Raw genomic sequence first — 23,257 nt, 5'->3', positions numbered from 1 at the left:
AGGGGGGAGGTGGGGCTGGGGGGCGGGACCTGCGCGGTGAGGGGCGGAGCTTACGGCGGGGGAGCTGTAGGGGCGGAAAAAGGTGGCAACTAGTAGGTAGTTAAGGCGCTGGCCTGGGATGGAACGAAAAAATCCTGAGGTGGCGACCCGCAGACTGGGATGGCTGGTTGGTTGAGAGCCTGCTCTCGCCCACCCCGACCGCCTACCACTGATGTTCCCGGATGCGCTGGTGTCCAGCGCCTGCCCTTTCACCATTGCCCCCTCTTAACTAAGTCCCGGTGCTTTAGGTAGCAGTGCTTTAAAACCCAGAACGCGTTGCTGCCGGCCCGCAGGAAGCGTAAGTGATGGTGTTACTGGGTGAACTCTGGGGCACCCAAATCCTAGTAATCCGGTCTCCCAAAACAGCGCCTGGCCTTCCATACTGCCAAGTAGGAAGCAATCAATAAGTGTCTTTCTAAAGAATGTTTAATGTATCAGAAGACGCCCTTTAAAGGAAACTCCTAGGAGACCGTGTTGGAATTGAGGTTTGGGTAAGGCATTGCTTCCCGGACAATCTCAGCCCGCGAACCACCCGAAATTCAGTTCGTGCAGATCCCTCTTCACTTCCAGGTCATCCTGAGGGCCGCAGCCGCGGCTGTAATTCTTGTCAGAGCCGCCCTGCGCATTTGAGGGAAATGCTAGAGGAGCTGGCCGGTCGGTGGGATGCGAGGGATCGCGGGGCGCAGGGAGACGAGCCCTCGGGCCGCCCCAGTCACCCACAGTGGTTGGAACCTTCCTGCGGGCGCCTTTCCGGAAAATTGTTTGGTTGGGTGAGGTCAGGTGGTCCATCACGTGAATGATTAAAAGTTGTTACCTTGGGGAAGAAATGCGAGAAAGGAGGGCTGGCTTTTGGAAGTGGGCTAGAAACTACAAAACCGAGCTTCTTGGGAACTGCCTTTTAGTCTAACAGGAAGTGGAGCGTCACCGAAAGGGAGGGTCGGCCACCCGGGGACTGTCCCCTGCTTCAGGCGCTCACTTTGCGGGCGGTGTTTTTTCCAGGTTATCAATCCAGCGAATGAGGCTGGGTGGATGCACGCTGCTGGGTTTAGAAAAAAACAAAAACAGAAACAAAAAATGAGCAAGCGAGAGGCCCCTTCCGTTCTATGAGAACCAGGCTGCAAGCAAGTAAATCTGCTGTTCGCACTGCAATCGTCTGCACTCGAGGTAAGGAAATAGCAAAATGCTTTTGTGGTAAAAAAATTTTTGCAGTAAGGATATATGCATGTTTTGCTCTGGTTCTTGGAACTTTGTGCGTGAGTGAGATAGGGATTCGTTGGCTTTATTTTTGAAAATGTAATTTTATTCAATGTTCATGTTAATTAAAATTGCTGTGTAAAACATCTAGGTTCCAGAAATTAAGTTCTGGAAAGAGTATTTTGTCTTTGCCTTTTTGGACATATATTTCATTATTTTAACTTAAACATAGAAATATTCTTAATCAGTAGAATTTACATATATTTTTTAGGAAGCTTTTATATTAGCCATAGACTTTGAATTTTACTCTACTGCACTGCTGGGGAAACATTAAGTGGGTGCAAACTAGGCTAAAGATAAGTATTTCCATGGTAATTGGGTTTTTCTCCAAACGGCTTTATTTCAATATGATCAAGTGGGGAGAGGAGGGGGAGATGTGTGCAAATAACCAGCTTTCAGTAACTGATTTCCAGTGTTCTCTTAATTCATCAAGGTCAGATGCAATTTGAACCTGTGTTTTCGTATTCTGCCTTTGAAAATAAATTCTGCATTTTATCCTATATTGCTACAAATAAGAAATTTCTCAGCTGGTTTATGGAGAAATCTGCATTATCCCTTTCAAATACAAGTTGGAGAAATTGAAGTTTGATTTCAGTTACAATGGTTTCCTGGGACTCCCCAGTTGCCCCATTCCCCACCCGGAAGGATACAGATATTCCCGTGAGGGCCTTCTCCCTTCAAAAAGTGACAGTCCTACTTCACATCTTTCAGTCTTGGATGGCATGATTACCAACTTCAATACTAAAGTCACTTTGTTGGAAATACAAACTGGACACTAGTTAAATCAGGAAAAGTTCTAGGAGTGGGAAATGTTTGTGTCTCAGTTCTTTTGTCACTTGAAATATTTCTTCTATATATGTTGACCAATATATATTGTCCTATCAAAGTTAAAGTTAGTTTCTTTCATTCAGCATTTATTGTCTGCTATCTGCTAGGCTCTGTGCTGGACACAAGACAGTTGGAGGGAAACAATTGAAAAGCCAATTAGGTCAAAAGTTCTTTCCCCAGAAGAATTTTTTGGGAAGAAGAAGCTGATGTGAGGAGAGAGGGTGGCAGGCAAATTAGTCTAGGATTTTAGAATTGTCTGATGTTTAATATGTGTACAAGGTATGCCCTTGGTGTAGCAAAGGGACACAACTGTCACTCAGAGAGTCTTTTGGTATGTATCAAGCCTTTTGTCCCAGCCATCCTATTGTCCCTTCAATAACTTGTATCATGAAGGAACATTATTTCAGAAAACCAAAAAATGATTCTTCAGCTCAATTCAGATGGTCATTACAGAGGCAGGGTTTTGAAAGACTCCAACCATACTTCTTAATGCCTTCATGTCTTAAAAGATTAAATGGGTTTTTAAGGTTATAAAATAGATATAGTAATGAACATTTAAAACTAATAAGTAGATTCCTATCCTGCACTTTTGAACATTTGTTTAGATCTTCTTCCACTAATTAATTGCATTGCACTAAGCAACAGAGAAAGCCCCCAGCTTCTCAGACATGTGAGTGAGGACTGTGAGAAATGAAAGCAGAGAGAATAAAGGGGCAGACGCTTATCTCCAGTCAAGGTTCCAGCTCCTTTCAGACAGTTGTCACTAAGAAATAGGAAGGATGCCATCCGTCATTCCTCAGTGATCAACCCTGGCATTTATCTGCAGCCCAATTTAGACCCCATGCTTTTTTAGATGCTTCAAATTGAATGCCCTGTGAACCTCGAGTGAAAAAAGAAACTGATGGTGTATAAAACTACAGATTCTTAAAAATCTAGAAAACGAGCATAAGTGCAAATGGTATTCCATGGTTTTGCTCCATGGCACATATATATGGCATATAGGTTTCAGTTGTGCAAACCCATTAGATAGGATGATGTGATTTTTTTTTTCTGCCTCTGCATACGTCCCAAAGATGAAGACAAAAATACAGCAGCGTTAGCTGCAACCTCACAGGAAGACATTCTCTATCTCACTGCCTAAATATTTATTTATTTATTTATTTATTTATTTATTTATTTATTTATTGAGCAGCAGACAAAAGTTTATTAGAATATAAGATTCGAAAGTAAGAATAGTAGGAAAGCTCTCTTTACAGAGAAGGTACATTCAAAAGTGAATGCCCCTAAATGTAACTTTTAAAACACAGAACACCTAATTTTAATTTCTAAAAATAATTTGAAGCCTATAGACAATGGCATTAAAAGCAGTTTTAAAAATCTCCTGATGACTGACAAAAACATCACAGAAAATTCTTTGATTTCCCCTAATAGTGCCAAGAGATCCTGTTCCTATCAATTACAGAAGCCATAAAGGAAATTTTTAAAAAATTAAAACTTTACCATAATGAGGTAAGTGCCAGTATTTTTTTTTTGTTTTTTTAATTGTGGTAGAGTACACATAATATTTGCTATCTTATCCATTTTCAAGTGTATAGTTTAGTACTGTTAAGTATATTTACATTGTTGAGCAACCAATCTCCAGAACTTTTTCATCTTGCAGAACTGAAACTCTGTATCATTAACCAACTGCCCATTTCCTCCTTCCCCCAGCCCCTGGCAACCACCATTCTACTTTTTATCTGTATGAATTTAACTACTCTAGATACCTCATATAAGTGGAATCATGTTGTATTTGTCTTTTTGTGACTGGTTTATTTCACTTAGCATAATATCCTCAAGATTCATCCATGGTGTAGCATGTGTTAGAATTTCCTTCCTCTTAAAGGCTAAATAATATTTCACTGTATGTATATAACACATTTTGTTTACCCATTTTTCTGTTAATGGATATTGGATTGCTTCCACCTTTTGACTATTGCAAGTAATGCTGCTGTGAACATAAGTGTAGTACCAATATTTTTATCTGAGAAAAATGATTTCCTATAGAGGTACTCTTGTTTCCTTGGAAATAAAAGTTCTTACTTGAGCCGGGGTCTGTTAGAAAATACTGTAAGGCCTCTTTTTAGTCTTATCCATTGAAACAGTTCAGCTTACAGAATAAAGCCAATACCCATATAGTTGAAATACTCTGGTACTAGAACAAAGCCGAAGATAAGAGACTGTGCAGAGAACACTGAAAATGCAAAGTGACTCACGTGTGAGAGTTTGGAGTTTGATGGGACCTACTGGGATCAGGGAAAATCATTTAACATGCTCAGTCTTAGCTATCCCATCTACAAAATGGGGGTGGATACGTTTTAATTTCCTTCTCTAAAGTTTGAAACATTGCTGATTTGAGATATTCTGTAGCACACAGAAGGCAGAGGTCTGATGATTTTCATTACTGTTGCTGAGCTCCCTGAGGGCAGGGACTGGGTGGTCTGGGCACTACCATCCCTAGGGCCTGACGGTCTGGTGCAGGTGGGAGGGGCCTGTAAATGTTGACTGATGAATATTTACCATGGTATTTTGGCCTTCCTCTAATAATGTTAGAAAGTTTATACGAATTAGGATTGCTTTGATGTTAGGTTTGATATCTGAAACTACTTATGAATTATAATTCATACGTATGAAATCTGTTTCTCTTAGAGAGCTATTTTGGAATGTGAGTTTATTGCTGAAAACCAGTATTTTGTAACAGAAAGAAGGTTCCATAGAATATTCCAGAGATCTGTTGCCTGACAGTCTTGCCTTCCCTCCATTTTCCTGTGACTGAAACAGAAGTTCAAATGAAAAGCTCTCTTATCCTAGAATGGTAAAAGTAATACATTTGCAGATGTACTTGGTTTCTTTTTGACCCATTTCTGGAACTAATTTTGCATGGCACTGTACTGAGCTAAAAATGCTTTTCTATTTCTAGGCTTTCTTCTTAGGATGCATTGACTCCTTGGATCCTTACAAGTTGTGGATGTTCCTCTTAGAAATAAAGCCATTCCTGCTCCTGACCCTAATACATGTCCATGGAATTGGTCATCTCCAAACATCATCATCATCATCATCTTCATCAATAGCTACAATTAATTGGCAGTTCCGGGAGAAGGCTGCAAGGCTAAAACAAACTTTTATCTAGCATAATTTTATCTAGCATAACCTGTGCACTTTGAGAGTAGAGAGGACCTCGCTGTTTGCCTCCCTAACAAATGGCTGTATTAAAGGAGGCAGTACTTTTAAAAAAACTTTACACAAAATATTTATATATTATGTCCTCTTAAATGAGTGATGATTAAGTAAATCCAGTTAATTGACAGTAGCTGTCTGAGGAAGTATTAAAAGGAATATGATGCTTTTGTAGAGGCTTAGGAGGAAAAAAAAAAATGCCAGGACTCTTGGGCAACCTTTGCTATGGATATGGGATAGGATTGGAGAGGGAAATGGAAACACAGGTACTTATTGGCTGTTATCCCTGTTTTAAATGCTGCCCTTGGTATTCACTCAACCTTGATTTACCTATAAAAGAATGGCTCACTCAGCCAGGCTGCCTACAGGAGGACTTGATCTTCAATGTACCCAGTACAGAAATTGCTTACAGCTTGTAGTGAGAAATGACCTGTAGCTGCAGCATCTATCTATTCAAATGTGGTCTTGCAGTAAAGGTAGCTCTTTATCAATCTGCTTTAGCACGTCTGTTTCAGAACTACAGTTTCAGAATGAAGTGACTGCAGGACTAAGCCTTCTAAAAGACAGGCTTTAAATTGGCTGTCAGGGATCTTATATATGTCGGCAGTTAGACTGTGAATATAAAAAAAGACAAATCATGTTCATGCTAGCAGCCAGTCCATGACACAGGTGGTCTAGATTGTGGTCATCTGAATGGTCCATTCAGAACACTGTACCATTGATCCTAAATACAGCATGATCACAAGATGAATCTGACACTGTGGACACTTTTATCATTTATTATGACTATAAGTCTATTCCCACTCCAGTTTTTCCTATTCCTAAATACAGAATATTTATTAATAACACAAAATAACTTATTTTGATGTATTTAGACCTATGAAGAAAGTAATGGGAGTTAAGAAGAGCCTTGTAAGAACAGATGGGTTCTTCAGGAGGAAAAGTGAGGGAAAATCATTTAGGAAGCAGAGAATAGAAGTTGGGAAAGGAGGGGCGCCTGGGTGGCTCAGTCAGTTGAGCATCTGACTTCGGCTCAGGTCATGATCTCATGGTTCATGAGTTCAAGCCCCACGTCGGGCTCTGTGCTGACAGCTCAGAGCCTGGAGCCTGCTTCAGATTCTGTGTCCCCCCCCCCCACTCTCCGCCCCACCCCTGCTTGTGCTGTCTCTTTCTGTCTTGCAAAAATGAATAAACATAAAAAAAAATTGGAAAAGGATGAGAAAAGTGGTATGGCACTTAAAAAAATAGCAGTGAAAAGAATGAATTTCTTGAATATGGGGAAAATACTAACAGCCAAACTTCCCAGGATACCGTAGAGCACCTGGAAAAGACTTCTGAAGAAAAGTGACCTTCATGTACTATTTCTAGCATTCTATGTTTTGCCATGAAGTAAATTCTAGTTTGTGTGGCTCGAAATTGTAATGCAAGAGGCTTACTCCGGGCAATAGTGAATGACACTTGGGGGCAGTGTTCTCACTTAGTTTTCTTTTTCTGCCAATTGTCCTGAAGTCTAAGGGTTTGTTGTTGTTTTTTTGTTTTTTTTTTGTTTTTTTTTTTTGTCAGTTTCTGAATCGAAACTAAATTTTCATTTCTCAGCTAGGTAAGATTGTATTGTCTGTTGGTTAATCGTGTATAGTGCCTGCCAGATGGAGTCCTATAGCTTCTGATTTTTGTTAGTCCCTAAAGGTTTGGGGAAATTCACAAGGGTGATCTTATCTAACGAGTGATGACTCCCCCAAGGCAAATCGGGTCTTCTCCTAGAGCTTCCATGGAAACAAGAATGTGCAAAGGTATTTCAATGCAGAATATCTTTGAAAAGATGTGGGGGAGAAATGAGAGTTGTGGGACATCTTGTATTTATCAGGTAGCTTGGTCCCCAAACTGATGGTAGAAAGGTGGCTTGTGCTTGAGACCACATTTCATACCTGGCTGTTCTAGTCGCCAAATGGGGGATAACCCAGGTTTTTTGCATAGGGAAGGCTTTCTTGGGTACTGTATAGGCTTAAGGGGGCCTTTGTTTACATTTAATTTAAGTTCAATCTGTTAGTTTCAGGCATTTCTTATCCATTGTGTTGTTGAAGACAATTTAAACATAGATTCCCCCGTGTCATTTAACCATAAAGAGTTGGAAGCACTTACTGAAATGGGCCAGGCGCTGTTGTGGATTACAGAGACTAACAGAAACTGCCCTCTAGATAATGTCACACTCCAGAGGGAGCATAGCTCATGGTCGTAATACCTGGAAACAAAGCCTTGTGACGGTGTGTTCTCAGTTCCCAGGAGCACTGAGATTTAGAGAGCTTGAGAGGAACCTTCGCAGGGGACGGGATTTTTGAAAGATAGTTGGCAGGGGACAGACGGGAGTAGAAAGAAGTTTGTCAGGTGGGGACCAGGAAGGGCTTTGTAGGTAGTGAAAATAGCATGTACCAACACATGGAGTCCTAAGCCAGCACACTGACTGTCGGATATCATAAAAGAAGAGTCCTTTTGGAATTTGCCTCAGATTGAGCAATATGTGTCCATGTGACCATGAACCTGGTCAGAGGCTGCTCATCAGTTGCATCATAGCCGCCTCTTCCAACCCCTCTCCCATGTTCATGGAAGGAAAGCCCAGGTTCTGAATTGGCTTCTGCATTCCACTTTGGAAATGATTTTATCTCTTGGCAGCCGCGGGCCCTTTTCTGAGCATCTATATTCTATAATCATCAGTTTTTAGGCAAGTACATATTTTGGAGGATGAACCAGAGGAGAAAACAATCTGTACAATACGAGGCAAATCTAGTAGTGAAATGGCAGAATAATTATTGCTCCTCTGCCATCTGTGGCATCAAAATGAAAATGACAGCTTCTCAATGTACGTCAGGCTGCTCACTGCGTTTCTACTTTGTGAGTCAGAGGACATAACTAATCTTTGTTCATACTATGCTCTGGCATATTTGTTTTCATCTTCTGTCTGGATAATTGTTGCCTTTTCAGTCTGAAGGAACTGGCCCTGAGAAAAGAATTATTCATTCAACATTTAGCAGCCTTCCTTCTAAGGAATTTTGGTAGATGATAGAAGTAAATATCCCACTGAATAGTGGGTTTTTGACAATTCAAATTTCCTGGTCCATTTAGAGACACGCATTAGAGAATGGGCAACTGTTGCTTTATAAACTATGTGTTATTTACTTTCTTACTCTTCTACCTACATTTAAGAGATTTTTTTTTAACGTTTCAAATAATACTCTTCCAAAAGCTGTTCAATTCTCAGATATTAAACAATTTCTGGGGCACCTGGGTGGCTCAGTCGGTTAAATACCCAACTCTTGATTTTGGCTCAGGTCATGATCTCACAGTTCATGAGTTTGAGGCTCACATTGGGCTCTGCGCTCACTGTGCAGAACCTGCTTCAGATCCTCTGTTTCCCTCTTTCTAGCCCTCTCCCACTCACCCACATTCTCCCTCTCTCTCTCAAAAATAAATAAATGTTAAAAAAAATTTTTTTTAAGATTCTGACATAGTGACCCTACAGCTCCACTGCTAAGTATATACCCAAGAGAAATGGAAACATGTTCGCATAAAAACCTGTCCATGAACGTTCAGAGCAGCATTATTCATAATAGCAAACTGGGAACAACCCGAGTATCCAGCAACTGATAAACAGGTAAACAAAATGTGTTCTATCTGTACGGGAATGGAATGTTACATGGCAATAAAAAAAATAAATGAATGAGGTCCTGATGTATACTATGACATGGGTGAGCCTTGAAAACATTATGCTGAGTGAAGCCAGACACAAAGGTGATGTACTGTACGATTTCCATTTATATGCGACGTCCAGGCAAGGCAAATCTATGGTGATCAAGTAGATTAGTGGTTGCCTGCTGCTGGTGGGGAGGTTGGGGAAAAGGAGAATGTTGAGTGACTGCTAATGGAGGGGTCTGGAGTTTCTTTTGGGGGTGTTGAAAATGTTTTAAAGTTAGATTGTGGCAGTGGTTACACAGTTCTGTGAATATACTGAAAGCCACTGAACCTTTTAGTTGACCCTTTGAACAACATGGGTTTGAACTGCACGGGTCCACTTTCACGCAGATATTTTTCAATAAATACGGTACGGTGCTATAAATGGGTTTTCTCTTCTGATGATTTTCTTAATAACATTTCCTCCTCTCTGGCTAATGTCATGGTAAGAATGCAGTATATACTACAGATAACATTCAAAATATGTGTTAATCAACTGTTCATGTTATCGCTAAGGCTCCTTAGTAGGCTACTAGTAGTTACGTCTGGGGGGGGGGGGGCGGTTAAAAGTCATACGTGGATTTTTGTGCAGGGTGGAGTGGTTGGTGCTCCTAATCCCTGTGTTGTTTGAGAGTCAATTGTACTTTAAGTGTGTGAAATTTATGGTATAGGAAATAAATCTTTTTGTTTTGTTTTTGTTGTGTTGTTTTTTTTTTTGAAGTTTATTTATTTTTGACAGAGAGAGAGAGTGTGTGAGCAGGGGAGGGGCAGAGAAACAGGGAGACCCAGAATCTGAAGCAGGCTTCAGGCTCGGAGCTGTCAGCACAGAGCCCGACACAGGGCTCAAACCCACAATCCACGAGATCGTGACCTGAGGTGAAGTCAGATGCCTAACTGACTGAGCCACCCAGGCGCCCTGGAAATAAATCTTACGTTGGAAAAAAATACTCCAGCATACTAAGTATGAGTTTTTATATTATCTTACAGACAGTGACAGTCTTGCATACTGATTTTTTGATACATGATTGCAGAATTTACCATAACACAGTGGAAAGGGTCACCACGGACTGTGCCATCAGGAGGTCTAGATTCTGGTTCTGCTGCTGGTGTGCCGCATGTGGCTGCATGAACCTAGGCAAGTCCCTTATGCTGAACCTTGGGTTCTTAATGAAATAGGGAAGTTGACTTAGGAGAGCTCTGAGCTCTCTTTCAGCTTTCTGAGTTTATGTGTTTGTGCAGTAAAGCATATAAATATTAGGGCAGCTTTGGAGCCATGGCTTTATCACTTATCGTTCATAACCAAAGCATTGGGGTTTTCAGAGGCCACTTGGCTAGCTCTCCTTCCCCCAATCATGTTCAAGTAGGTCTTGTTAGGTAAAATATATGTAGAGCAGGGTTTTTCAACCTCAGCATTATTGGCATGTTAGGCTGGATAATTCTTCCCTTTGGAGGGGTATCCTGTCCATTGCAGGATGTTTAGCGGCAACCGTGACATCTTCCCACTCGATAGCATCTCCTCCCCAGTCCTGACAGTCAAAAATGTCTCTGGTCTTTGCCACATGTCACCTGGAGAACAAAGTCATCCCCAGCTGAAAATTCCTGGTGTAGAAGATGCTAGAATAACAATATGAAAATAACCAAATGGATGTGCTCTCTACCTATGAAAAACTAACAACATATGTGCAAAAAAATACCATTTGGGAATCTTTGATTTTTCAGATAATCAGGAGAAGAGGAGGACTTTTTGTTGTGTTATGCTGACATTTACCTTGTTTATTAAGGTCACATTTAATCTGTAGTCATGGATTGGAGAAAGGCAGAGGAGGAATAGTCTAAGAGCTGTCAGATCCTTTTTAGAATGAGACAAGGTGTCAGTAAATCTATACAGGCATTAAAAAAAAAATAAGAAAAAAATCTAAGAAGAAGGTGTAGGAATTGAGGGCAAGAGAGCTAGGAGGTACCTTCTTGGTTCTTTGCACAGAAGATGTAGACCATCCAGATGTGTTCTTTCTCGTATCTCCTGTTCAAAGCTCAAAGCTGTGAATTAGATGATAAGTTATTTCTCTAGAAAAAGAACAGAAGAAAGCCATAAACTGGAATCCAAATAGCCAGTGAATTCCTCGTTCTTCTCCGAACGGATCTGGAACTGTTTCTGGTGGGCCTGCAGTGGGGCTCCAGACTCCACCTGCTCTCGAAGCACACACGTGCCACTTGCACTGCGGTCTATGAAGTTCTTGCTTTTCTTTTTAATTTTGTTTTAACATTTATTTATTTTTGAGACAGAGAGAGACAGAGCATGAATGGGGGAGGGGCAGAGAGAGAGGGAGACACAGAATCGGAAGCAGGCTCCAGGCTCCGAGCCGACGCGGGGCTCGAACTCAGTGACTGCGAGATCGTGACCTGAGTTGAAGGCAGACGCTTAACCGACTGAGCCACCCAGGCGCCCCTGAAGTTCTTGCTTTTCTAGACAGACTAAAAATCTTACATTAGCTTATTGGGTTGCATTGTTTAATAAATACCACATGAAATATTTACACTGTATTTCTAAAGATAAATTATTCATATCTCCCACAACATTTTGATACAGGTAAAATAGGGGATTAGAAGTTATCTGAGGAAATTTCTATGATGGGCATGGGGATAAATCCTGCTTGAAAGTCTAGACAAAAGTGAAATACTCATGAGTGTCTTTGACAATGTATATTTATAGTAGGCTACAGTAATTAATTTTCATTACTTTTTCTAGACTAAAACGCCAGATAGTTATGTGTCTACTTCAGAAGCTAGAAACACTTCTGTGTAAGTTTTACAATATGCTATTCCTCGTCAGCTGTGGAAAATGAACACAAAGATTTTAATCAGGGTATATTTTAATGCAGTTGCTGGATGATTCTTCGCTCTCGTTGTTTATAGCTAGCCGTTTTTATGCAGAACTGAAAATATGTTTTATGAGACCTGCTTTTGGTTCAATATATTAGAAGGATTTTCAAGGCCTTTGAACCAAGATTATTAATTCATAATGGTTTTTGGTTGACTACTTTAATAGTATGTGTTTTAGTAAGAGGGTGCATGTAATGAAAACATTGTATTCTAAAGCCTTAAATTACTGTCCTTGAAGAAATAATCATAGTAAAGCTAAGGTTATTTCAAAAGTAAATTCATTTTATTCATCTCTTGAGTGAGGCCATGATAAAAGGAGAAACACAAAATTGCTTTTCTTAACAGAACAGGCTGCAGAGAAGGTCCTGGAGAGAGCATCTTTGAAAAATCTCTGTAAAGGTTACTACAAGGTAACATTGCTTTACAGATCTGGACTATTGAAAATGAGAGCTGCTGAATGACAATGACCATCCCCCTGATCTTATGAATAACCTCTTTCTTTGCTTGCACATGCCTCCGCCCACTGTACAATCATGGAGCGTATGCCCCTCCCCACCCCCCTTGGAATTCTCCATTCCCCATTCTCATAAACTTCAAAGGGAGATGTTAAAGTCATGGACTATATGGTCTCTCTGTGTCCTTGCTGAACTATATATAAATCGTTTCTACAATTAGAAAACACTCTACCGCGTGAAACAAGATCACGAGAATGGGATTGTCCTTTGAATTCCACCGCTGCTAAATCTTAATGAAAAACAAAAGGTTGACTGAACATCACTTGGAAACTAAAGTGAGATTTTGGTGGGAATCCAATCTGTAGGATGGGAAGATTTACACCACAGTGTCAGGATTGCCTGTGGAATGGTAGTGTGGCAGCACATGCTGAGTTAAACCACAGGGTGTGAAGTCAAGAGCTTAGGTATCCACAAACACTGTGCTTTTCTAAGGAGATGGAGACAACCAAAAACAAACGAACAAACAAAAACCCAACTGTACAGAGGCAGTGTTACACAGAGAAGGACAGCGACAGTGGCTTGGTACAGTTAACATACCACAGCTGTGAGGGAGCAGTAAGAAGTCTCTTCTAGCTTTATCATATTTGTCTGTATTGTGGAATGGATGAGAGTATTCATTTATTGTATAGCCTAAGAAGAGAAATTGTACCAAAATATAATAAGGGTAGACTATGGATCCATTAAAGTCATCAAGAATAATGAAACCTCATTCTTTGCGGTTCTAAAATCTATGTTTTTCTTAAAGGAATTTTTTAAGTATTTAGAAATGTCTGGTTGATTTTTGTTTTCAGTCCTTTAAAGGAATATCTGTTTTCCTCATTTTCTGGCTTTTGTACTTGAACAGAGCAGTCAAATGGATCTAGGATATATGCTAAGATGTATAGGAAGGCTCAGCTGCCGAAATGCACGGTAAGGACTTCCCTCACAGGCTTATGGAGGCTTGTGGAGAAGTAAGGGAAGTCTGGAAACAGAAGCAGAAATAGAAGAATACAAAACAGCAAAAACTGAAAGTCAGCAGTGCTCCCAAAGGAGGCGGCAGGGGTCAGAGTGAAACTGTATTGGAGGCTAGGACATCAAAGCTCCACATCTCTGTAAAACTGTTTGTGAGATTCAGCCTTTTCTGACGTAAGCGAATGAGAGGTCTAAGCAGACAGACGTGTTTGGCCAATGAGTGTCCAGGCCACACGAATCGGGGGTTCACCTACTATTCTGTAGCCACCTTAAGCACATCCTTCAGGTACCATGAGGGATAGGGGAGTACATAGCTGATTACAGTACATCCTGACCCTCGTGTACTGTGAGACAGGGTGATTTGGAAGCTCCAAAGCCCTCCCCGACTTCAACCCGAATTGAAATTCAGCAGTATATTCCTAGCTCATAATGATGAACAGCCTGGCTCTGGCAGCAGATTTGCCCAGGTGTAGATTCCACATCCATTTCTTAGTTGCTTCGTAATATTGAGAAAGATATTTAACCCAGGCTACAGTAAAAAATAAACTAGATCCTGTCACTCTCCTGATCAGAACCCTATAATGGCTTTCCATCTCAATTAGAATAAACTCTAGGGTCGCCTGTGTGGCTCAGTCAGTTGAGTGTCCGACTTCAGCTCAGGGCATGATCTCATGGTTCATGAGTTCAAGCCCCATGCTGAGCAGTCAGCCTGGAGCCTGCTTTGGATTCTGTGTCTCCCTCTCTCTCTGCCCCTCCCCTGCTTGTGCTCGCTCTCTCTCTCTCTCTCTCTCTCTGTCTCTCAAAAGAAACGTTTAGGGCCTCCTGGGTGGTTTAGTCAGTTAAACATCTGACTTCGGTTCAGGTCATGATCTCATGGTTCATGGGTTCGAGCCCCGCATCCAGCTCCGTGCTGACAGCTGGGAGCCTAGAGCCTGCTACAGATTCTGTGTCTTCCTCTCTCTCTGCCCCTCTCCCGCTCATGATCTGTCTCTCAAAAATAAATGTTGAAAAAAATGTAAAAATAAATAAATAAACGTTTAAAAACAAATCTATATTCCTTCATCAGCTGATAAGATCCCCGATAACCTGGTCCTTGCTTATGCCACTCTGATTTATTCTCTGCATTACCTCTATTCTAAATTATCTTTGAGTTTACTTTTTGTCTGCCCCTCTCTACTGCTTCCTCTCCTTCTAACAGCAGAGACTTTGTCCATCTTATTCATTACTGTATCCACAGAACCGAAAACAGTGCCTGGCACAGTAAGTGCTTATAACTGTTTGTCTATTTGATTGAGCGAGTAAGTACATATTATGACATGTGCAGCTCTTAGTACAGGACCTGATAAGTAGTAAACCCACTGTAACTGTTTGTTGCTGCTGCTACTACCATCATCATCTGTTTCTTATATTAGGGTTCTGCAAATGATTTCATTTGGAAAAAAGTTTGCGACCAAAAGTAAGTTTAAATCTGTGCACTGAAGTATAATTGACCCTTAAACAATGTGAGGATAGGAGCACCAACACCCTGCACAGTTGAAAATCCACACGTAACTTTCAACTACCCCCAAACTTAACAAATAATAGCCTACTGGTGACCGGACGCTTTACCCATAATATAAACAGTAGATTAACACATATTTTGTATACGTATTATATATTGTATTCTTACAATAAAGTAAGCCAAAAGAAAGAAAATGTTGTTAAGAAAATCATAAGGAAGAGAAAGTCCATTGAAAGTACTTTGCTATATTTATTGAATAAACTCCACATTCTAAGTGGACCCATGTGGTTCAAACCTATATTCTTCAAGGGTCAGCAGTATACACATAGCAGAACATCACATTGTACACTTTAAATATATACAATTTTTATGTCAAAGATATCTCAGTAAAGCTGTTTAAAGAATTAGTACACTACTTGGGGCGCCTGGGTGGCGCAGTCCGTTAGGCGTCCGACTTCAGCCAGGTCACGATCTCGCGGTCCAGGAGTTCCAGCCCCGCGTCGGGCTCTGGGCTGATGGCTCAGAGCCTGGAGCCTGTTTCCGATTCTGTGTCTCCCTCTCTCTCTGCCCCTCCCCCGTTCATGCGCTGTCTCTCTCTGTCCCAAAAATAAATAAACGTTGAAAAAAAAAATTAAAAAAAAAAATGAATTAGTACACTACTAAGAGAAATGTAATCCCATTTGAAAAAATAATCTCAGTTCCAAATATTTCACATTAAAAGGAAGACAAAGTTTTGAAGGCACTGCTTAATTCTTTCGGCTTCTATGTAGATGATCTTTTGTCCATAACTGCAAACAGGCCCAGGAGGTTTGTTCACTGTACCTTTTATTTTTACCGTTAAGAGGCCAGGAGAACCGTGAATTTAAATCAACTAAAATAAGGGCGCTTGGGGGGCTCAATCGATTAAGCATCCAACTTCGGCTCAGGTCATGATCTCGTGGTTTGTGAGTTCAAGCCCCATATCTGGCTCTGTGCTGACAGCTCAGAGCCTGGAGTCTGCTTCAGATTCTGTGTCTCCCTGTCTCTCTGCCTCTCCCTTGCTCATGCTCTGTCTCTCTCGCTCAAAAATAAATAAGCATTAAAAAAATTTTTAATCAACTAAAATAAAGTTAACTTCTGTCCTCCTTAAAAAAGCAAAAACAAAGGGGCACACGGGTGGCTCAGTCGGTTAAACCTCTGACTCTTGATTTTGGCTCAAGTCATGGTCTCATGGTTCTCAGGTTCAAGCCCCACATTGGGCTCTGCACTGAGAACGTGGGGCTTGCTTGGGGGTTCTCTCTGTCTCTCTTTCCCTGTGTGTCTCTTCCCCTCCCCTGTTCACTCGTGTGCCCTCTCTCTCTCTCTCTCAAAAAGAAACAAAACAAAAACAAAAACCTGGGAACCAGTAAGAATGCTAACACTCTGTATTTTATTTCCATTTCTATTCCAGGTACTGCCACATCTGCAAACTTCCTGGAAGAGTGATGGGGATTCGAGTGCTTCGTTTCTCTTTGGTGGCCATCCTTGTGCTGCTGCTGGTAGCTGGGGCTCTGACCACTTTACTTCCAAATATTAAAGAAGACAAGATGCTCACTCTGCGTAGGGAAATAAAATCCCCGGGCAAGTCCACCCTGGATTCCTTTACTCTGATAATGCAGACATACAACAGAACAGACCTCTTACTGAGACTTCTAAATCATTATCAGGCAGTGCCACACCTGCATAAAGTGATCGTGGTGTGGAACAACATTGGGGAGAAGGGACCGGATGAGTTATGGAATTCTCTAGGGCCTCACCCCGTCCCTGTGATCTTCAAACTACAGACAACAAACAGGATGAGAAATCGACTCCAGGTCTTTCCTGAACTGGAAACCAATGGTGAGTTGCAGCTGGGTTCTTAGCCAGCAAGGGCTGCAGCTAACCGGAGCTGGGAGGCGGGCATGTGTATTTCCGGCCTTCTGTCCTAATTATGCTGAGAAAGTAGGAAAATTTAATCAAAAGAAAACACTTTGAAAATCTTAAGGGGCCAATTTTCAAGATGTCAAGAAGCAGTTTCCTTGGGAAGAAATCACACGTCTTGCAACAGTGACAAAGAGGTTAATGTTGTGAAAGAAGATACACTATAATTACATATTGTATCAGAGAAAGTAGTAAAATGGCATTCAGCTTATGCTTAATGTATTTCTTTGCCACCTCCCTTTTCCTCCCATTCAGAGCAGTTTTTTTGAGCATTGCAATTTGCTTAAAAGACCCCCAGTCTTGTTTATTTGCGTGATCATTCATTTCTAGGATAGTGGTTGATAACTGCATGATCATTTCCCAGTCAGGCAATTATGAAATCAATTACAATTCAAACACACGCTTTTTCTACAAGACAAATGTCTCCAAGAATACATTTCTTGTTCACTTATTTTGTCCAGAAAAGTATTCCTTTGAATGATCTATCTAGACACCGTCTAGATACTAGTTTTGTTTTCATTTCCAAACTGTTGGATTCAAATTTGTCTCTCTCTCGTTTCAGCTGTGTTAATGGTAGATGATGACACACTAATTAGTGCCCAAGACCTTGTCTTTGCTTTCTCGGTTTGGCAGGTAATGTTGCTGTTTCCTTTACGAAGTCCTCAGCATGAAGGTCTACCCAGGGTAGTGTGGATTAATGTGGGAGTCACCTCAAACAGTGTAGACACTATTTATCTAAAAGAAAAGTTTGGTGCATGGTAATCAAGATTTCTTGTGTTCAGTTAAGCCAACCTGCAAGTTAAGTTATCTTTTATCTGTATTTGATTTATATTTGGTATATTGGGGAGAAGAGCTGGAACTACTTTCCAGAGAACAATGAGGAAACTATCTGATATAGCCAAGACTGGAATCGAGGGACATTTTCTACAAGGCCACAGATCTGTATCTCAAAAGAGAAGTGTATCTCTGTATTAATATTGTATATAACTTGCTTTAAAAGAAAGCACTTTACACCGACAAAATTTAATCCTAATTCTGGAACCCCTTTTTAGAAATTAGTGATAACAGAAATTCCAGTGCATCATTGTGGTGGCCATTTTATTTATTTGTTTATGTAGGTCTTTTCCTCAATCATAGCTGGAATAAACAGACATAAATTGCTTGTCATTCTGTAAAAACAACTCTTTGCTCGTGAATATGTGTTAATAGTACTTGGCTTTTACAAGTTGTAGTTCAGGGGCACCCAGCCACCTCCGTTGGTAAAGCATGCGACTCTTGACTTCAGGGTCATGAGTTCAAGCCCCACATTGGGCATGGAGCCTACTTAAAATAAATAAATAAATAAAAGTACCATGTAGTATCCAAAATCTTTGGGGCACCTGGGTGGCTCAGTTGATTAAGCATCCAACTCTTAATTTTGGCTCAGGTTATGATGTCACAGTTCACAAGAGAGAGCCCTCATGGGGCTCTGCGCTGATAGCATGGAGCCTAATTGGGATTCTCACTTTCCCTTTCTCTCTGCCCCCCTCCCCATGCACACGTGTATGCTCTCTCTCTCTCTCTCTCTCTCTCAATCTCTCTCTCACTCAAAATAAACAAACAAACTTCAGAACACAACAAGTTGCAGTACAGTTACCTGAAACCAGAACGAACCACATACCAATAATCTGAGCTGTGTCAAATAATTAAACACTGTGCTACCCAATACTGGTCTAATTTGCACTATAGTACCTCTCCTTAATTATCTACTTGGGATATAAGAACATTAGATATTAATGGTAAGTGGTCACAGTACCCTGTAGATACCACTGCTCTCAAAACTTCAGTTTCAAAATTCATGCTGAGTATACTGATCAAGTTTTTTTTTTTTTTCCCCCATCAGCGCTTTTTCCAGCCTTGTAAATAAAAGCTCTTTAGGCAAAAAATTCTAATGTAACACTCCAGCTGTGAAATTTCTATTTCAGGTAGAACATCAATTTACCTAAAATGTCTGGGGTCGGGGTAAATAGAACCATGGTTAATTAGAACAATCCAAGTAAACCATAATTAAAGATGGACAAATATGATTTTTAGGTTTTCTTCATAGAAGAACAAGCAAGAACAGTTTCAATCCATTGCCCAAGGTAACCCGACTCCCAAAGTCAGTCCCATCAGTGCCCTGCATGGTGTAGTGATGTGAGTGAGAGAGGCAGGCAAGGCTGGGATGGACATCTATCAGGCCTTTGTATTTATCTGCTTAGTGCTGTGACTTTTCCTCCTCTGGTCATCTGTGGAACTTCACTCATCCTCCTAGATTAGGTAAATGGCACATCCTCTCTGAAGCCTCCCGTCCTTTATCATTGACCCCCTATTCCCCTTTGCCTCCCAGCAATACAGCTGTCACCCTGTCCTCGGTGCTTCCAAGAGGTTTACCCAACTGTGTGTACAAGCATCTCGTAGTATGGGAATCCTTTGTTCACATATCTGGATCATGTCCTCCCCAGACTATGCAGTTTTTGAAATGGGAATTAACCCACCTGATTTGTGTGTGTGTGTGTGTGTGTGTGTGTGTGTGTGTCCCTCGTTTAATGTCTGTTCAGTAAGTGAGTGAAACACAAATTACTTATGAGATTGAACTAAACCTTTTAACTCTATAAATTCTTACTTCTTTTCCATGCTTCACTGGTTTTCTCTGGTTTGGTGATTTTTATTGTTAGTTACTCTCATCTTAATATTATTGTTTTACTGCTATCTTTTCTTCAAAGATCCTGATGACATCTCGTTATATAGTTTTCCTTGTATTTTTTTTTTAAAGTTTATTCATTTTGAGAGAGAGAGAGCAAGCAGGGAAGAGGCAGAGAGAGACAGAGAGAGAATCCCAAGCAGGCTCCACACTGTCAGTGCAGAGCCCAGGGCAGAGCTTGAACTCAACAAACTGTGAGATCATGACCTGAGCCAAAGTCAGGAGTCGGGCACTCAACCAACTGAGCCACCCAGACACCTCATATTTTTTTTCTCATATTTTTAAAAAGGAAACACCCAAGCTGAAAGGGAGAAAAATATAACATTGTTTAAGATCAACAATGACTTTCAAAAACATTGAAATCAACATGGAAAAACAGTAGAATCATACATGTAGATCCATAATATTATGTACTCCTAAGAGATTAAAACCATTTTTCAAAATAATCACACTGTATCTTTTTATCTGCTATAATGAATAGCACTCATACAGTCAGCTTCTCCTGCAGCAAACTTTAAAGAACCAGACTCCTTGGTGACTAGAATTTATTAATATCAGATATCATTTGAATTAAAAGAACATTTGTAAGGTTAGAAATTTTGTTAGGTATTTGGGTTGCGATGGAATTTGACCTACAACTGATCAGGACATAGATTTATCAAGTTGGAGTCAGATGAAATTGAGATGTAGAAACCAGGAATAAAATGAAGTTGATAAATCAGTTCATTTCTCTCTGTAATAAATAATTGCCTTTTTTACCATGTCTGCTCTAAAGAAATGCCACCCTTAATTGTTCTTTTTTCCATCTTTTCAGCAATTTCCTGATCAAATTGTAGGATTTGTTCCTAGAAAGCATGTGTCTACTTCATCAGGTATCTACAGTTATGGAGGTTTTGAACTGCAAACACCGGGGTTTGGAAATGGTGACCAGTACTCTTTGGTGCTGATTGGAGCCTCATTCTTCAATAGCAAATACCTTGACCTCTTTCAGAGGCAACCTGCAGCTGTCCATGCCTTGATAGATGAAACCCAAAACTGTGATGATATTGCCATGAATTTTATCATTGCCAAACACACTGGGAAGACTTCAGGGGTATTTGTGAAACCTGTAAACATGGGCAATCTAGAAAAAGAAACCAATGGGGGCTATCCTGGAATGTGGCATCGAGCTGAGCACTTCCTGCAGAGATCTTATTGTATAAATAAGCTTGTTGATATCTATGATAGCATGCCTTTAAAATACTCCAACATTATGATTTCTCAGTTTGGTTTTCCATATGCCAACCACAAAAGTAAAATATGAGAGTAAAACAAACAAAATCAAACCTCAAAACTGCTTTGTATTTGAGTAGCTTCTCTGCGCTACAATTGGTGTGGTTTTTTTGTTTGTTTTTGTTTTTGTTTTTTTAAGCAACATCATGAACTTTTATCCACTACAGAAGTCTCTACAAAGGAGAAAATGTACAGTGCTTCTAGGACATAAAAGTCACATGAACTTCAAAAGCCAAGAAGCTGGTACTCTCTAGATAGGTCTTCTTGTGAGGAGTTTTCATCCGCAGAGAGAACTCCTTGGCCAGCGATTTTAATGTTTACATTCTGAGACTTCTAGACTTCTACAATTTCGTTGACTCATGGCATTTGCCTTAAGGACCTATTGCAAGTTGTCTCCAGGATCAGAAACTCCAGAGAAGCATTTCTCAGCTTTTTCATTAAAGGATGATTGTTTTCATTTGAAGCCTGAGATGCCTCGTTAGCAAAAGCCTGTGGTGTAGAGAAAAGCCATGTGAGGCGAGGATAATCTCAATCCCTTATAAAAACAAGTAGAAAACTCATGACTACCATGCTTTCATTGTGGTCTTTCCAGCACTAACTCGGCCTGGCATGGTTTCGATGCATCAATCACTGCTTTTATTTTCATTGATAAGTCTGTTGTGACTGGAAGTGTTCATTTTAGTAGCTGAAGGATGTCTCATTGATCACTTGGTTTTTGTGAACATTTAGTGCATGGATCACAGAAAAGTGCAGCCTGTGTTTCTCATGTGCAACCTATATGCAGCAAGGAGTAAATGTGTTACTAGATTCAGGTAGTGCATTTTGGCCCTGAATCTGACCTTGAGAGTATACATTGATTCTTATATTTTACATAAACCATGCATTGTTGTTTAAGAAACTTCTAAAATAATCTTCTAAAAGAATGCTTTAATTAGGAACTGGCAAAAGTTAAAACCCTTGGTGTCAAGAGATATTTGTTGTTAGGGCATAGGTTACCTCATGGATACTGAAGTTACGTGTATTATACACAAAGTTAATTTCTTGTATTCAGAGCTGCTGCTGCTGCTTTCAATTTCCCCCCCCCAAAAGACTCGAGGCACCATTCATCATGATGAAATTTTGATTACATGGATACAGGAAAAAAATAAGAGAACTGAATCATAGCAGAGGAATTTTATACAGAGTCTGCATCAGTAAATTGTTGAATTGCTCACTCTGTTGCGTGAATTAGTATCTGTGTTCCACACAGTGTCCGTGTTTGGGTCCTTGTTCATACTAGTAGCAAGGAATATTTAATTAAGCTTCATCACCTCCTCTTCTTCTCCCCCTTCTTCTCCCATAATGTCATTATATTCTCACAATTGCAAAGCTGTGAAAACATTGTTATAATCATGGTTAATGTTCCAACAATGAAGTCTTTGTGCAATCACTTCAGTACATGTTGTTTCTTTACCTTGGCATGTGTATGTGTCTTAATGCAGTCAGATAAAGCCAGTAGAACTCAGAACCTCACTAAAAATCTATAATGTTCATTATCTGCTTTGGTCAACCTTGGTAGTGATTTTTTTGCCTCTTGGGATTCCACTGGCAGATAAATAAAATCAACTTCTACCATGAAGATGTTCTGTTAATTAAGCAGACTCACATTTTTGTGGTTGGTATTTTTACAATTGCTAAATGTTCTAATATATTGTTCAGGGTAAGGCAGAGGCATTAGCTACATTCTCTAGGGGGAGCGGGGTGGGGGGAGATTCTTCAGTGGGAAAATATTCCCAGATTTTATTTCCTATTTTGTGTTCTCAAACTTGTCGGAGGCATCACATAAGTTAATCATGTCATGCTTTTCAGGCATTATAGAGCAAATATGATAACAAAGCGAAGGTCAATCTCTGATACAGGCACCCTTGCTTTGTGGCTGGAATTCTAAAACTGTTTTTCTCTGGGCACCTCTGGCTCCACATGATCGGGAGAAGAGAGGATGCTCGGGTTTGAAACTGCATGAGGAAAACAAGGTAGCTCAGAGGTGAAGGGTGCCAGGAGAGTGCTTGGATTCAAGTCCTTCCTTAGTCTCACGTTTACTTAACTTCCTGGAGCATCGGTTTCCTCATCTGCAAAAATGAGAGTAATATCTACCGAGGGGGTTGTTTTGAGAAGTAAAGGAGATACCTTGTATAAATATAGGAGAATGCTTTGCCCATCTTAAATAATCAATAAATGAAAGCTGTTGGGGTGTGTTATTGATAGTAAGTGCAGTTAATTCTACAACTCACCACCTAGGTATTAGGCCCCTGGACACACCAGGTGAGATATTCAAGAAATTATTTCTACATAACAGTGGGCAGACAACCAAGGAAATTTTCATGTCATTTTCTTTATTTCAAATGCTCTCTTTCTTATTCTTAAAACAACACTTCTTCA

At 40.4% G+C, this 23,257-nt stretch overlaps 1 protein-coding gene across 3 annotated transcripts; it reads left to right on the top strand.

Moving 5' to 3' along the window:
* The first annotated feature begins 62 nt into the window (after positions 1 to 62).
* Positions 63 to 22,457, top strand: EXTL2 (exostosin like glycosyltransferase 2). Of its 3 annotated transcripts, none has more exons than XM_030328297.1 (6): positions 63 to 337; positions 1,039 to 1,203; positions 3,553 to 3,630; positions 16,337 to 16,764; positions 17,408 to 17,478; positions 20,382 to 22,457. In XM_030328297.1, the coding sequence occupies exons 3-6, from the start codon at positions 3,626 to 3,628 to the stop codon at positions 20,868 to 20,870; spliced, it is 993 nt and encodes a 330-aa protein (XP_030184157.1). In that variant the 5' UTR covers positions 63 to 337; positions 1,039 to 1,203; positions 3,553 to 3,625; the 3' UTR covers positions 20,871 to 22,457. The 3 variants fall into 3 exon arrangements, with proteins under 3 accessions (XP_030184157.1, XP_030184158.1, XP_030184156.1); XM_030328298.1 differs by lacking the exon at positions 63 to 337 and adding an exon at positions 366 to 530; XM_030328296.2 differs by lacking the exon at positions 63 to 337 and having other exon boundaries at positions 839 to 1,203.
* Positions 22,458 to 23,257: the final 800 nt, after the last annotated feature.

Source organism: Lynx canadensis, chromosome C1 (genome assembly GCF_007474595.2).
Source record: "Lynx canadensis isolate LIC74 chromosome C1, mLynCan4.pri.v2, whole genome shotgun sequence".
In the NCBI taxonomy this organism is placed as follows: domain Eukaryota; kingdom Metazoa; phylum Chordata; class Mammalia; order Carnivora; family Felidae; genus Lynx; species Lynx canadensis.
The sequence above is the reverse complement of the archived record's forward strand: the minus strand, read 5'-3'. Positions and strand labels throughout refer to the sequence as shown.

What these genes read in the sequence shown, in the direction of transcription:
- EXTL2 (XM_030328297.1), top strand. An exon ending in TCCTGAACTGGAAACCAATG is followed by an intron (nt 16,765 to 17,407) that starts GTGAGTTGCAGC and finishes CTCTCGTTTCAG; the next exon opens with CTGTGTTAATGGTAGATGAT. An exon ending in TTGCTTTCTCGGTTTGGCAG is followed by an intron (nt 17,479 to 20,381) that starts GTAATGTTGCTG and finishes CCATCTTTTCAG; the next exon opens with CAATTTCCTGATCAAATTGT.